Source organism: Streptopelia decaocto (assembly GCF_964273445.1).
Source record: "Streptopelia decaocto genome assembly, chromosome: 1".
Classification (NCBI taxonomy): domain Eukaryota; kingdom Metazoa; phylum Chordata; class Aves; order Columbiformes; family Columbidae; genus Streptopelia; species Streptopelia decaocto.
In genome coordinates, this window is record NC_138663.1 from 32,931,106 (window position 1) to 32,945,827 (window position 14,722).

The following is a 14,722-nucleotide window of genomic DNA, read 5'->3' on the forward strand; positions in this document are numbered from 1 at the left end:
AGAAAGAAAGAAAGAAAGAAAGAAAGAAAGAAAGAAAGAAAGAAAACACAACATAAAAGACAAGCCACAACAGTTCTGTATATTGAGAATGACTTCAGGAAAAATATCAAGTATCTTTACAGATACAGTGCTTTCAGAAACACTGCCTCACAAGAACCTGTTGTACAAGAGCATAGCATAGACAGCAATGCTTCTCCCTGTATCAATGTGACTTTTCAAATTAATGATGATGATTTGGCCAGTCTTCCTTGGGGCATCAGCCGAACAAAATCCCAAGGATGGATTCCAATATATTTTCTCAGTAGGTAGTATTTGTTCCTTCTCATTGGCCCACTCTTTCTGACTCCTGTAGAAAGGTCCTGCCAATCACTCCCTTCTTTATTCATTTAGATGAACTGGTAAACAGAGGCAGAGCAAATTCTGGAACTGAATCTAGTTTTAGACAGAAACAGAAGGGCAGTTTAACTTCCACACTACGCATTCGTGCAGGACCAGCCACAGCCTGGCTGCAGAATCATCAGCACACTTCAGTGTGAATCAGAAGTTACATGCAGAACTAAAAATATAAGCTTTCTTTGGGATTACGCACAGGAACACAGACACTGGATGAGTCAGTGAAGTGGATAAGTCCAATATGTTTACTTTGTGCACCAACGCATTTCAGTGTAGATTTCAGCATAATTTGATGCGCACAGAACGTCTAGAAAGGACGCAACTCCTGCTGTGGTCAAGGGGTCTGTACCACAAGTAAGGCCACTAGTCAAGCATGTGGCTAGAAGAGAGCGTTATAACCAAAAAGGGCTATTTATTAGTTATTCTGGCTATAGAAATGAATTTTTAATTTGAAGAAGCAGTTTTATGCAGTGAAGTACATCTGTTTTTGTAAGTAAAAAATCCCGAGTCCAAAAGACTGACAAAAGAGAGTAATATTGATAAAGATCTATTGCAGAGACAAATCTAGGAAGGATTTGTCAAAGAAGATGCCAAATACTAAATTACAACGACTGACAGTATAATACATGAGTTAAGGAAACAGTCTGCCATTTAGCATACAGTGGTTAATCTCTTGCAAACATTTCCTGAAAAACAAAGGATACTTCTAAATTATTTCAGGAGCCAATGATTACCCAACACACCATGCAGCATGCAACAAGAATGAAGTTATAAAGTATTAAAAGTTCCCATGCTCACAGATTGTCTGAACAGAAATAATTCAGGGATTCATACCTGTCCAAACAGGAGACTTCCATTTTCATTCAAAGAAAAATACTTGCAACTATGATATTTAAATAACAACTGTGTTATCCTAGGATTGGAAATATTTTTCAACAGCAGAATGCCAACAGACTGACATAACCATATCCTGCCAGCTGTATCTACTACCTTCAAAACCTGGCAAATTTATATCATGATTATAGTCACCTTGATTTTACTGTGAATGAACAGAAAACTGTAGACTTCAATACAGCACGAGCACATAACCTGAAATAACTCCACTGCTGCTTTTTTAAGAACCCACACAGTAGCTCCAGTCTCTCACTGACCTTGGCTGAAGTCCCTCGGAGAACAGGCTGCGCTCTCCCAGCACGAGGCAATCACCAGCTGGCTCGGACATGATAGATGTGAGCCATCCAGCTTCCTTCAATTCTGCCTTGCTCAATGAGACAGCAGCAGATTCCCAGCTCCTGAGCCATAAAGATCCTCACAACTTCAAATTAACTGTCCTCAAGGCTACCTACTGTGTTTCCTGATCTTTGCAGTCTATCTTTCACTGTTTGTGATCATCCAGAGACGGATGGGCCAAGGGACATCCAGCTGTGAAAGGATGTCATGTTAATTAATTAATACCAGCCATCCCCTCACTACCATCATCCTAATTCCCACAGTCCACAGCTACCATCCAGTATTGGGATGCACAGATGATGAAGTTTCGACCAGACAATAACCCATGTACTCTTCAGTCTCTTGTACGCAAACTCTTCTAAAGAAAAAATTCAGCTGTTTGGCTGCTGGTAATTCTGGGTTCAATTCAGCTCCAGATTAAGGTATTTAAATTCAAGAGTCTACATGTGCCTTAAGGTGAATGATTCCACTGCACAAACAGCTAGCTAAAAATAATTACATCTAGCCTGGCATTTCATGGATATCCAAGACATCAGCAAAGGTTGTAACACGAGGCTCTACAGGAAGACTGTAACAGCAGTCGGAGAGCAAGTAGGACACACCACAGCATCTAAAAAGGCACTGGACCTATAACTGGGCAACCAGATCTTGCTATAGACAACTAAGTTTGTACTTCAGTCAGTGTAACCTACAGAACTCAACAAGTGTAAAATAGATACCTACCATGTGATAGAGTTGCTCACAGATAAGGGGCTCAAACCCATGGAAACAGGTAATTTTCTCTGCTTGCATCCAGCTGTCACTCAAAAGCAAAAGACCTACCCGGTAAGTCTTGTGTAGGATCTGCTAATCCCATGATGATGACTGTCTAGAACCTGTAAATATACAACTGAGTTGGATCCAGCTGAATCCTTGACCTCTGGTGATTACAGTGTGAGTTTAGATGAAGATATATACATTTGGGTGTCTTAATCGCAATCTGAATTCCACCTCCTGTGTCAACTTCAGTAAAATTCTAACATGAAGATTCAATGTAATTAGCTATGGAAATTTATTATTCATTCAGTGATGGATGATTTGTTAGATTTTCTATTTTTACTCTGTTTCTATTTTACTCTGTTAATTTTGCTATACCCCTACATCTCTAATTTCCAATCATATTGTACTGACACAGCACATAACTGCATTGCAGAAGCTGTCAAGGGATGCTGAGTTCTTGGAAGCTGCAGAGGGGATGAGAAAACTGAAAAATGGCAGGTACGCTGGATGTCTGTCGTAATACTGAGATAAAAAGAAATCTTAATGATTGAAAACATTGTAATTTCAGAATTTCTACATGAGAGAAAGATCTCACAGGAGGGGATGTGGAGAGGGAAGTGCCAAGCTCTCCCCATTATCCAGTGATAGGAGGCATGGGTATGGTTCAAAGCTGCACCAGAGGAGGTTTAGACTGGGCATTAGGGAGCATTCCTTTACCAAGAGGGTGGTCAAGCACTGGAACAGTCTTCCTAGAGAAGTGGTTGATGACCCAAGCTTTTCAGTATTTAAGAGGCATTTAGACAATGCCCTTAAGAACATGTTTTAGCTTTTGGCCCTGAAGTGGTTAGGCAGTTGGACTAGATGATCGTTGTAGTTCCCTTCCAACTAAATAGCCTATTCTATTCTATTCTATTCTATTCTATTCTATTCTATTCTATTCTATTCTATTCTATTCTATTCTATTCTATTCTATTCTATTCTACGCTATGCTAGTCTCTCTTTTCTGAGTTACTGTTTCAAACTGAGTATATTCTCAAGTTGATACCTGTACTTCCTTTCATATATTGAAAAATTCCTCATCATCCTAAGAATTCAAAATATATTCCTCGTAAAACAAAATAACCAATTCTGATGTCTGTTTCTGCAGAAAGGCAGATTTTAAACAGCATACAGAAACTGTGGAAATCAAATATAGTTAGAGACTTGCTTTTGATATAATATCTTTTACCATCCTCTACTCCTAAGTCCAACAGGGAATCCAGCTCTATAATGCTTTGAAAGATATAGATGCACATATAGATACACACACACACACATATATAGCAAATATACATATATGTGGTAAAAGAACAATTGAATTAAGTATCCGGTACTGAAGATCATCCATTTGTATCTCTGTCAAGGCAATACATTTTCTGTTTGTCAATTCAAACCATATTCTACCAAAGACCCTTTAAAAGTGCGTTGGATTTTGATCAGCTGAGAAATCAATCACGCTATATTTGTGTAGCCAGATGAACAGTTGTTATGAACTGGGTCAATAACCAAGGAGGAAATGGGACCTAAAAAGTATCATCTAGGAAGGAAAAGAAAAGGTCTCATTCCAAGTTAAAGCAGCTTCCAAACTAAGTTGTCAATGATAACCTGATTCAATCCAAATAAAGGATAAATTAGTTTCATTGTGTAAGATACAGCAGATATATAAAAATGACTTGTGTTGTTATCTTAGTAATGCAGTCGCATAGCAACAAGCTCAGTCTGAATGATCATTCTTTTATTAGCTTTGTGAATTATCTTACAGCTAGAAAGTGGATATTGGAGAGAATTTATCCTGAAAGAGGATTGAGAGCTTCATGTAGGCTGACATACTATAAAGGAGAATGGAAACTGGGCCAAGTAATGGAAATTGGAATCAAATAGGATTTGAGTTTAAAAATGCCCTGTGCATAGAAGCTGACTTTGAGAGTGTTTATTTCTAACAGTAATCACGACAATATAGCTGGACACCATCGCTCTAGTGAAGTTTGGATTACACTGTGTGATAATGCATGTGCATGCACATTACTTCTTATATAATTGGGGGAAGAAATCACCAACATTGGAGATGGTAAAGACAGATGGTTCATCTTGCCCACATCATTGTAAACCCAGAACTGCGTGTTTTCTCTGGTGCTTTGCTGACTATAACATTTCCTTACTCAGGCCATAGTATGTCACTCCAGCGACGTTACAAAATGCCCATCAGCATGGTTGTTTATTGCTCTGTCCCTTGCACCGTACTGCGCAATTATTCTGTCTTTATTTAAGGACAGTCAATGAGCTCAGCTGTTCAATGAGCTGCAGAACTTGAGGAAAACTTAAAACTTTGCTGAATTCATCAATAAAAGTCAAGGGAAATAAACAGGAAGAAATTAGCTTTTTTATTGTCATCATGTCTCACATTACTGTATTTTCAAGTAACAAAGCTTCCGTACTATAAGCATATCCCTAAACTGAGGTCATATACTTTTTTTTAACTTCTTTGCAGCAGCGAAGGGTAAAGAGAATGCAGCAGTGCTGAATAAAGTTGCATCTTGTGGCCATATTTAGTCACTTATTCAAATGTGTCCTCATTCACCAAGGTATTAAGCACTATCAATTTTTATTTTCTTCAGGATGACTTGTGGATGCCCTTGTGTGTCTGAAAAAGCAGGCCCATTTTTATACTGTTAACTGAGGACAAGCCTGCAGCTTTAAACACGGAAGCTGGATGACTTAATTCAACTCTGGATAACATCAGTCTCACAGTAGTTTTTCTCCATGGAAATGCAGGCAACTATACCACTCTCAGAAGAGGTTGGTGCAGGTGCTAAAACATAGCCCACACCTCTCACAGGTAAACTAGATTCTATTCTTCATTTTAAATAAGGAGAAGCATTCCCTTTCAGTTCTCAGAACTCATTTGTGGGAATTGAAATGTACAGCTGGAACAAAAATAACTGGTAATACATGATATTGTAAAATACCCACACTTCACAGTGAGCTGGAGTCTATCTCCTATCAATGCATACTGTTGCAAACCCACTTGCAGCCCCACGTTAGAACCCATCAATGAACTTTTCCTGAATATCTGGAGGTAATGTATTTCAAGTCTGGAATTTTACCTGGCTTGTGCCCTAGGGATGAAAGATGAATTTCACCTTCAGCATCCTCACAAGCAGTTCAGCAAAACTTTTTCTCAAGTATGCCTGCTACTAAATGTCACTTCTGCTGCACAGTGTAGGAAAAAGAGGAGACTTCTCATACTGCTGATGTCCAAAACAATTGATGGATTTACAAATCAGAAATAAATGAGTGAAATCTGCACAGAAGCCCACAGGCAGATGCACTTTTATGAACTTGAGTTTCTAGATGCCAAGAGGAATCATTCATCCAAAGTGTGTCAGAGTACTATGGTAATAAAAAAAAACATGTGACAGGGAGTGTATTCTCCCCTCAAAAATAGCTGTATCTTGCAAGAAACAGAGGGTAACAACTGCGCAACTAGCGAAACCCCTGATAATCTGGGGGTATGAATCATAAACACTACTGAGCCGTGTCATTTCAACAAAATCACAGGTCCCTGTTACTGACCTTTCAAATCCACTCAGATATCAGACTGGTCGCTCTCACAGTGGGGGATAAGGACAGGCTGCACTGGCATTGATAAGATGCTGCCTCTGTTTCCTCATAAGCACCACCTTGTAAACAAAGCATTAAAGAAGGAAAAGGAGGCAAGACTCTTCCTTTGGCTATACTAAAAAAAACAGTCTTGAGTTTATTTCCTGGCTGATCGGACAGTGAAAACTGGGCACTGGCAGATATAAAGCAGAATTTTATCAGATGTACACAACTAATATTGGGGAGAGGAGAGAAGAGAAGAGAAAGAAGCCTCTAAAGGTAACTTCAGTTTCTACTGAGGACTATAACTATACTTTTAACACTTCATGATCAAAAGCGGTGGAGGAAGTTTGGCAGTTCTCAAAGAAAAGAGTCTCCCACTCTCTGGAGAACATCATTAGCCCATCATATCCTGACCCAGAACCAGCATGATGACAGAAGGATCCCAGGGATGTCTCTTTAAAATCCTTTTTCATACACACACACACGCAAACAAACACTCAAAAAAACCACCACATATCAATGCTTAGCAAAATACCAAGCTAACAGGTATATTTCTTAAGCAGGGACATCGCCAGTGGCATTGGCTGAAATCCAAGCAGATATGTAGGTGGTTTCTAAGCCATGGCTATCTACAAAAATGGAACAAATAGAAGCACTTAGGAAGGACAGAAGCTTGGTTGCTGTGGGTAAAGCAAATGTAAAATAAATCACAATGATGTGGCCTGTTGGCAAACCAAAGTGAGAAAACATTAATGGCTGCATGGGGAAAAAAAAGCACAAAGATAGGTGAAAGAGTATCAAACGCATGAGCAGAGAATGGGCTACATGTGACAATCTGTTTTCTGTGCATTATGTTGAGGTGAGTTTGTTTCAGTCATCCCACAATACCATTGAAGAGCAAGGAATATGGGTCAGACATGAAAAGCTAGTGTCAAAAAGTACTGGCTGCAGTGGTGCAGGCCTTTCCTCTACATTTTCCACTTTACTATTGAAAACCTCCAAGTAATTATTAATTAGAATTATTTTTATAATAATTCCTACTTTTTGCATATTCAGCATCATTATGCAGCTAAATGTTTAGTTTTCTCCTTAAATCTTTGCCGTTTGTCAAGTCAATCTCCCCAGACCCTTAATTATTTTAATGTTGGTCTTGGAATTCCTTCCAATTTGCAACAGATTTGTGATTTAATTTTATTTGAAAAATATGCAAAGCTGCCAGTATTCCAACGAATTAACATTCCAGGTGTCACTCAACTTTCTACCACCATGCTTCTTGGTAATTTATGTGAAAACAATTATTAGACTTCAGTTTACTGTGAGAGGCTACTGCAGAAAAAATTAAATGCTGCTGAATGCACTGACACCATTTTCGGGAAAAGCAGTGTTAAAAACATCTCTGAGACTCATAAAGGCTTAGGCTGGGGTGGAGGAGGAGGGAGGCCTAACAAGGTCGAGCTGGATACACCTAGTTAAAGCCCACTAAGTTCAACACATCTCTCATTGCTTTGAGTAGGCCTTCCATATGGCCAAGTCAAAAAGCCTAAAGACCAAAGCTATTCATCTATTCCACTCAGTCCTTTTATTTCCAAAGCAGTACTTCAGCCCTTCCATCTATTTATCCTCCGAAGAACAAGCCCTGCAGATGTTCCCACCACAGTCATGGTATGTTATATAAAAATCCTTCACAATTTCCTTCAGAAGTCAGAAAACAAAAGTCAGAAAAAGTCAGGAGCAAAAATGTGATGGTACAAGGACGTAATGCACAATAACCGCCTCAAAGACTCAGAACCTCCACCTATTTTGCCACTTCCTTTGGCTTCTAAGCAATTTATTTCTAAAAGCAAGTAGCAAAAAATAACCATAACTTGGCTTAAGTGAAAATGAAAGGCAAAATCGTCAGGAACGGATTTAGCAAAACGGTTATGAAAATAAGTTACAAGGTCTGCATGCATTTAAACCATGTACGTGAGCGCCCAGCTCTGCCCGCAAGAGCCATCCCACACAGCCCAGCACTGCTGTGGGGATGGATGTGGCTGCTCACATGGCTGGACTGTGTCTGGAAGAAGTAGGCCATGATTTGCAACATGCCTGATAGGCTTTTAATAATTAATTGGATAAGAATTCGCATGTATTTCCTGCCAAAGCACAGCACAATTGTAAAACCTCACTGGTGTCAGGGTACAAAGTTATAGATGGTTCACTTCCCTCTCTTAGTAATCGATAACGTACTAAACTCCATAAAGGACAGCATGTGCAAACATTAATTGAAAGAGTCTCATTTATATATTAACACAATCCATACTTCCTATGTCCATCTTACATTCGGTCATTTATCATCTTACCCAGACCACACATACAGAGTGAGTCAACTGAAGATACCATAACAAGGTACCCATGGGGAGCCCCAACACCTCCCTCTCCAGTACCACTAATTTGAAACACAAAACAGCCCCCGGGGAGGAGTTCTCCAAGTGGGCAATATCAGCTGCGTTACCTTCTCCACATCGCCCCAGGGAAGCCCTGCCACAGGAGAGGCTGAGCACATCAGCAGCACTTCCATCAGAGTCACTTCCCCTTCCCCCTTCTTTGATGTTTGGAAAGCAAAGAGGGGAAAAAAAAAAAAAAAAGAAGGTGGCCCATGAAATTGCACAGAATCAGAGACTTAAAAATCATCTGGGGCTCACAAAATCCATGGCTTCTCCAGGCCACGGCGTGCATTTTCCTCTGTCTTAATACGATCTTGGGAGAATGAACTACATCTCACATGGTTGTCTTTCTTCTGTTCCACTTTTGATGGGTTACTTAAACAGGTGACTGGTCCCAAGGCAGGAAGCTAAAGACATCTCTTCAGACTCAACACAACTAAACAAACAATGTGGTTAGTCAGAACTCCTCACTGTTCGAGTTGAGTGTGAAAAAGAGAGAGGTCTCATCTCTCATTTCCTAACTTCTCCCTTCTCCATTAAGAAAAAAAAATGGTGCAGGAAAAGATATAATATTGTGCTGTTCAAAGCACCGCTACCAGCTGCAGGTTACAGCAACCTGAAAGACGGGAGGTGACACTGGCTGCATCCTTGTTTCTAGAATGAAAACTTCCTTTATTCCAACCAAGAGAACAGCCTGTGCATTTTCATAATTCCAGGCAGAGTAAGGATGTGTTACTAAAGCGTTCAGATTTAATCATAATCTAACATTGATGGTGCAGCATGATGCTACCCCAACAAAGACTCATGCTATTTTCTGCCTTCCTTCCCCCAGCACAACATCATCAGGTTCTGTGAAGCAAAGTGGAAGAGAAATGAGATGACACCAATGTAGGGAAAGCATGGTAGCCCAGGGCATATTTTTTATGCCTTTAATTTGCAGTTTCTGCACCCATTTGGCATATGGGTGCAGCTTAGGACTCATCTCCCTTTCTCAAAGCTATGATTGATTTCTGAACATAAAATCAGTCACGAACAACGAATTTCTGTGTAAATATCGTTGTGACTAACTCAATCTAACCCTGCAAATCTTGCTTCCAAGATGAATACAAATAACAAAATCTGAAATTGATGTCTTCATTACATCCTTTGTTGTGAAAATCAAAATGTAATTCAGATCTATTGTAAAACTTGCAATAAACATGTCAGGAAGAAAGAGACTGGAGCTGTTTTGGAAGCAGCTATATGCTGTCTAAATCAGTCTTTTGTGCCCAGGACTCTGACAGAGATAGATAGCACAGATTTCTTTTCAAATGTCTCATACAGAAGAAAAACCCTTCAATGTCACTGATTTTATGTCTCTTTTATATTTTGATCAATGACTGCTGAATTATATATGTGTGCATAGAATGGAACAATAAGGCATTTTACGTTAGTCTGCCAGCAAGCTGCATGGACATCACTCACATCGCAACCTGCCTAATCAAGGTTCACGTATAATTTTTCAACATCTCCTTCCTGTGCTTCAGCTATCTGTGCAAACAATGATATATTCATGCCAAGTTACAGAACATTTTCTTCCTGCTTAGTAACATTCCCAAGGATGTGCTATCAGAGCTTCTGGTCCACCTTACAGTAAGTCAGCTATTTTATGCACAGCTACGGTTGCATAACTGGATATGATGACACAGCATTTTAAAAATTTTAAAAATTTAACATTTAGTAACACACGGGGTCAGCTGCCATTTGTTTGCGCTCTTCTTGTTATTCCTGAGCTGGATTAAAAATCTGCCTCCTCTTCAGTTTCACTGATAGTTCAGCCAGCAAGTTAAACCCAGAATTGCCAATGTTGCAAATAAAGACTTCCCAAGAACTTTAAATTCTGCAGAAGGCAAAAGAGGGTTGAGTCACCAAATTTAGTTGCAAACACTGGCAAAAAACAAAGTGCATCGGGCTCTCTGTACACGAGTACTGAGAGATTTGAACAGCATTGCATACTATACAACCGCACCGAATAAGTCCTGGAGCCTTTTGTAGTTTTTGCAGTACCAACGTGCCCCTAAAATACTGAGGATGGCCTTTGCGCACAAGACATGTCTGTGTGAGGCTTCTGCAGCACAGCTCTCATGACTAGTTGGCAAGAGGCATCTTTATAAACACCCTTCTGCAGTAGCTGAGAACTTATGCTGTCAAAGCTGATGCTTCCAGCTATCTCAAGGAAAACAGAAAAGAGCAATGCAGAAGTTATGTCCTACGATAGCCTCTGTTTGCACAAATTAAATAAAACAGAGGCTATGCAATGGTATGAATGTAAAAACATTTTGCATCAGTGTTTGAACTGCTTTTAAAATAACATTTCTTTTACAGACATCTTTCCCACTTTTCAGTTTTGCCAGATGTAAACAGTAGGTTTTTGTACAGACAATGGAATACATCACCTGTTCTGTGCAGCTTCTACAATAAATCTGATTATTAGAACTAAAAAGAAATATGGAAAACCCAGAAAATTCTGTTAAGGAAGTGCACAGCCTTACTTTCACAGATATGCCAAGCTAAACAGAGTACTCTTCACAAAAGCTTTCAAAAATATCTCCTTAATTTTCAGAGCTCTGCCTATTTGGTCTATCATGACTGCTTTTCTCCTTACCCTCCTGCCTTTCTGCAAGATAAAAAGGCTTGGTTTATGCTCTTAACTTCAAGAACTAGCACCATTATGACAAGAAAATTGAGCTTAACCAAAATAATTCCCAGCTGCAGTGAATGTGCCATTAGCTCATGATGCACAGTGAGGTGTGCTGGGCACGGGCAAGTTGGTATGTCACTTCTCAAAGTGCAAAGATTTCTACTTGCTGCTTTCTACAATCAGAAAAGGCAAATTAAATTGATGGACTTAAATAGGGCAAATGCAAGGCTGGCTGAGACAGGTGGGATCCCTAACACACTTTAATGCCTTGATTCTCTAAACAAAACGTATTTGGAAAATATTTTTCCTTCTCAAGCTCTAGATATCAATTGTTTAGCTGAATGTCATTAAGGCTCCACTTAAATTAGAATCAAACAAACAAACCAAAAAAAAAAAAAAAAAAAAAAGACAGTAAAGGGAAGCATAATGAGTTTTTCTTGTAAACTACTTGCTTTAAAATACCGCAGTATGCTGTAAGAGAAAATCATGCTAACGTAAAGTCAGATATACCCAAGCATAAGAGTCTAGACTAAACCTGTTGGTCTGTCTGCAGGAGAGCAAAGTACTATCATTAGCATCCTAAACGCCTTCCCAGTTACTTTGCACTGATTTATTACATAGCTTTCAGCAATGTCCTGCAAACACCATCAGTGTTGCTACTACACCGAGCTTTTTCTGGTTCTCAGAAAAGAGAAAGCTTTTTCTGAAGAGTCAATACTAAGCAATCTAGTAGTTTAAAACTTCCATGTTAAACCCACAGCAACATACCCTCCCTACTTGGATTCACTTCACCTCTTAGATTTATAGCTGGGCAAATGGGTGCACACAAAAGTCCAAAATCAGGACCTTTAATAGATGGCAAAACCAGCAAAGAGCAAAGAACATTCTGAGGGGTTAAAAACCTATATATAGGTTTTATATCTATACATGCCATCTGCTTTAATACAGTGCTATAATGTAAATGCTCTCAATCTCACTCATAAAGACTGAAACAAGCACAAAATGACATTTACTGATCAAAGCATGGGACTCCTAATGTATCCTGTGTTTCCTTCAATTTTTAAAACATAATTAACCTGTCACTCACTAGTTGTTTGGTGGATATGCCATGCAAGAGTCTCAGAAGTCCACACACTTCAGTAACTGACCAGTGCCTCCATGGGAGGTGCTCACACTAGTTGTGGAACTAGAAAAAACTGCAGTTATTTTGTGACACGTACACTTAATGATGTCAGGTTTCCATTTATGGAAATTCTATCACCCAACAAGCACTGCATCCTTGTGGTTACCTCTCAGTACTCAAAATTCACTATAATTTAAGTAAAATTCACTATAATTTCAGTCCAGAACAACTCCAGGTTCCAAGTGACAGCAAGTGGCATTGATCAGACGTACAGAAAGTCACTGTGTGATTTACAGTTCACCAGGCCCAGTAAGTCTTAAGGTTTGAAATCTTACAAAGCTATTTCATTTATTTTACTTCTTTTAGCATCAACTTTTCCCAGCTTGATCAAGGGAAAGGTGGAAAATAAATAATTCAGTTTTCAACCATCAGGCTGATTTCACAGGAAACTATTATTTACAAAGGTGGAGCTAAACTCAGTTTGGAATGTGAGATCTGTAATGGATTTCCAGCAGGTTTTACACCAGTTTGACTGTCCAGCACTCTCACACTACACTGAATTTCACAACAGTATATTTCAGCAAATCTGAGCAATACAGTGTGAAGAGTACTGAGAAATACCTTTGTTATACTTATAAGCACCAAATGCCCCTGTGAAGTTATTTTTTGATGGTTTACCATTTGCAGAGTTCAATCAGAACAGCACGTTAAGGGAAACAAAGCAGAAAAAGTATCACAGTGATTTAGATGAAGTCAGTTCTAAAATAATCTCAACATTCACACTTGGCAGATAGTGAAACAATTGCTTTACTCAGCTGAGAGTGTGGGAAACAGGAGGGAGTGATCAGAAACATACTGATTGCTTCAGAAAGGACCTGTTGCAAGCAGCCTATAACTTGGTCCTTCAAGAACTGGGCTTCATGCAGTAAAATGGTTTTATCAGTGTACGTGAGAGGAACGTCAAGTACAGGTAAGACATCATGTACAAAAGTCACACATATGTGGTTTCAAATCCATGTCCCTGAGTGTTGTGTATGTTTAAGCAAGTAAATTATCACAGTTTATAAAGAAGTTGTTTCTCTACCAAGATATACCATTGACGCTCAAAATGGCATGACAAAATGAAACGAATTAAATAAATTTAGAAATCAATTTCGCAGTACTGTCTTCACATTCTGAATACTCTCATCCATTTATAGCCAGATAGAAGGAGCTAATGTGGCCCCCTGTGCACACACAAAAAGTGGTACTATTTTGTTCACACACATTTTTTCTTCACTCAGAGAAAGTGCCACATCTTTGAATCATATTTGTTTTATTTGTCTAGTAGGAAAAAACACATTCCTCCCAGGAACACTTATAGTCAGCCTGGATCTGACACAAAAGTCTGTTTTAAATGTTCAGTGTTCATTCCATAACCCCAAAATACCTTGCAATAAAAGAAGAGTAGAAGACAGAAAGTCAGTACGAACCCAACACCTCCTCTAGAGTACCTACTGGCAGTAGAGCAAAAAGGGAAGATACAGAGATAAGACCAACCGTGTTGTCCATTGGCTCGGGGCAGGCAGAGCTCCTGCCCTCTGAACTCAGGATTCAGCTGGGGAACCTCCTCAGTGCAGGAGAATTCAAAATGAGGAAACAGCCACTTCTAATACGCAGCAAATTCAACTCCATCAAAGGTTTGCAGACGAGACATTATACTCCAAGTGAAGTTGCACTGGTATGTGTGGAAACTGAGTAATCCATAGCACTAGTTTTGCTCTCTTATTTTTCCCTTTAGCATCTTCCCTTCACCTTTTGGATCAGCACCCAAAACCACGCATACCTATGAGACAATCCCGACTGCCTTACAATTTCAGGCAAACGATACAATATCCACATAATCTGTAAAATGCATCAGCTTTTCTGCACTGTATCCTTGTAATTATTTTGGTGTTTACTGTGTTTAACAATTTGTGTAGACATTCTGTGACTCTAACAAAGATTAAATTCAGAAGAATCATATTAGTGTTCCTACACTCCATCACCCTGTTGTTGCCTTTCATAAATATAAAGCTCTTACCTGTACATGAATAATCATCAATGCGTATATATCCTGTTTTGCAGATGCACATAAAGGATCCTGGTGTATTTACACACATGGTATTCTCACGACAGTAGTGCCGTCCTTCAGCACACTCATCAATATCTGTGAATAAAGAGGAACATGAGTCAAATTCAGCAGCGTTCTTTGAAGCCTCTCAATATAACGCTATTCACTTCTATCAGTAGTGGGTTAGATTCAAAAGTTACTTGAACAACAATGTATTTTGGAAAGTTTTTTGGCTTTCTCCTATAAAAAAGCTCCTTGAAGTGTTCAAGCAAGGGAATCAGCATGAGCTTTCAGTGAACAGCTGTTAGTAGAGTTACAAAGAAGATTACATTGGCTTACATCTTTCCTTTTGAAGTGCCTATGATGTTATTCCTATG

At 39.2% G+C, this 14,722-nt stretch overlaps 1 protein-coding gene across 2 annotated transcripts in view; it reads right to left on the minus strand.

Annotated features, from left to right (window-relative positions):
• The window catches only part of NELL2 (neural EGFL like 2), a 152,785-nt gene that overhangs the window by 53,837 nt on the left and 84,226 nt on the right, over window positions 1–14,722 (minus strand). For both annotated transcript variants that reach the window (XM_082043446.1, XM_082043445.1), the window contains exon 13: window positions 14,316–14,441. In XM_082043446.1, the coding sequence (XP_081899572.1) occupies window positions 14,316–14,441 (126 nt within the window). The remainder of the gene's footprint in view (window positions 1–14,315; window positions 14,442–14,722) is intronic.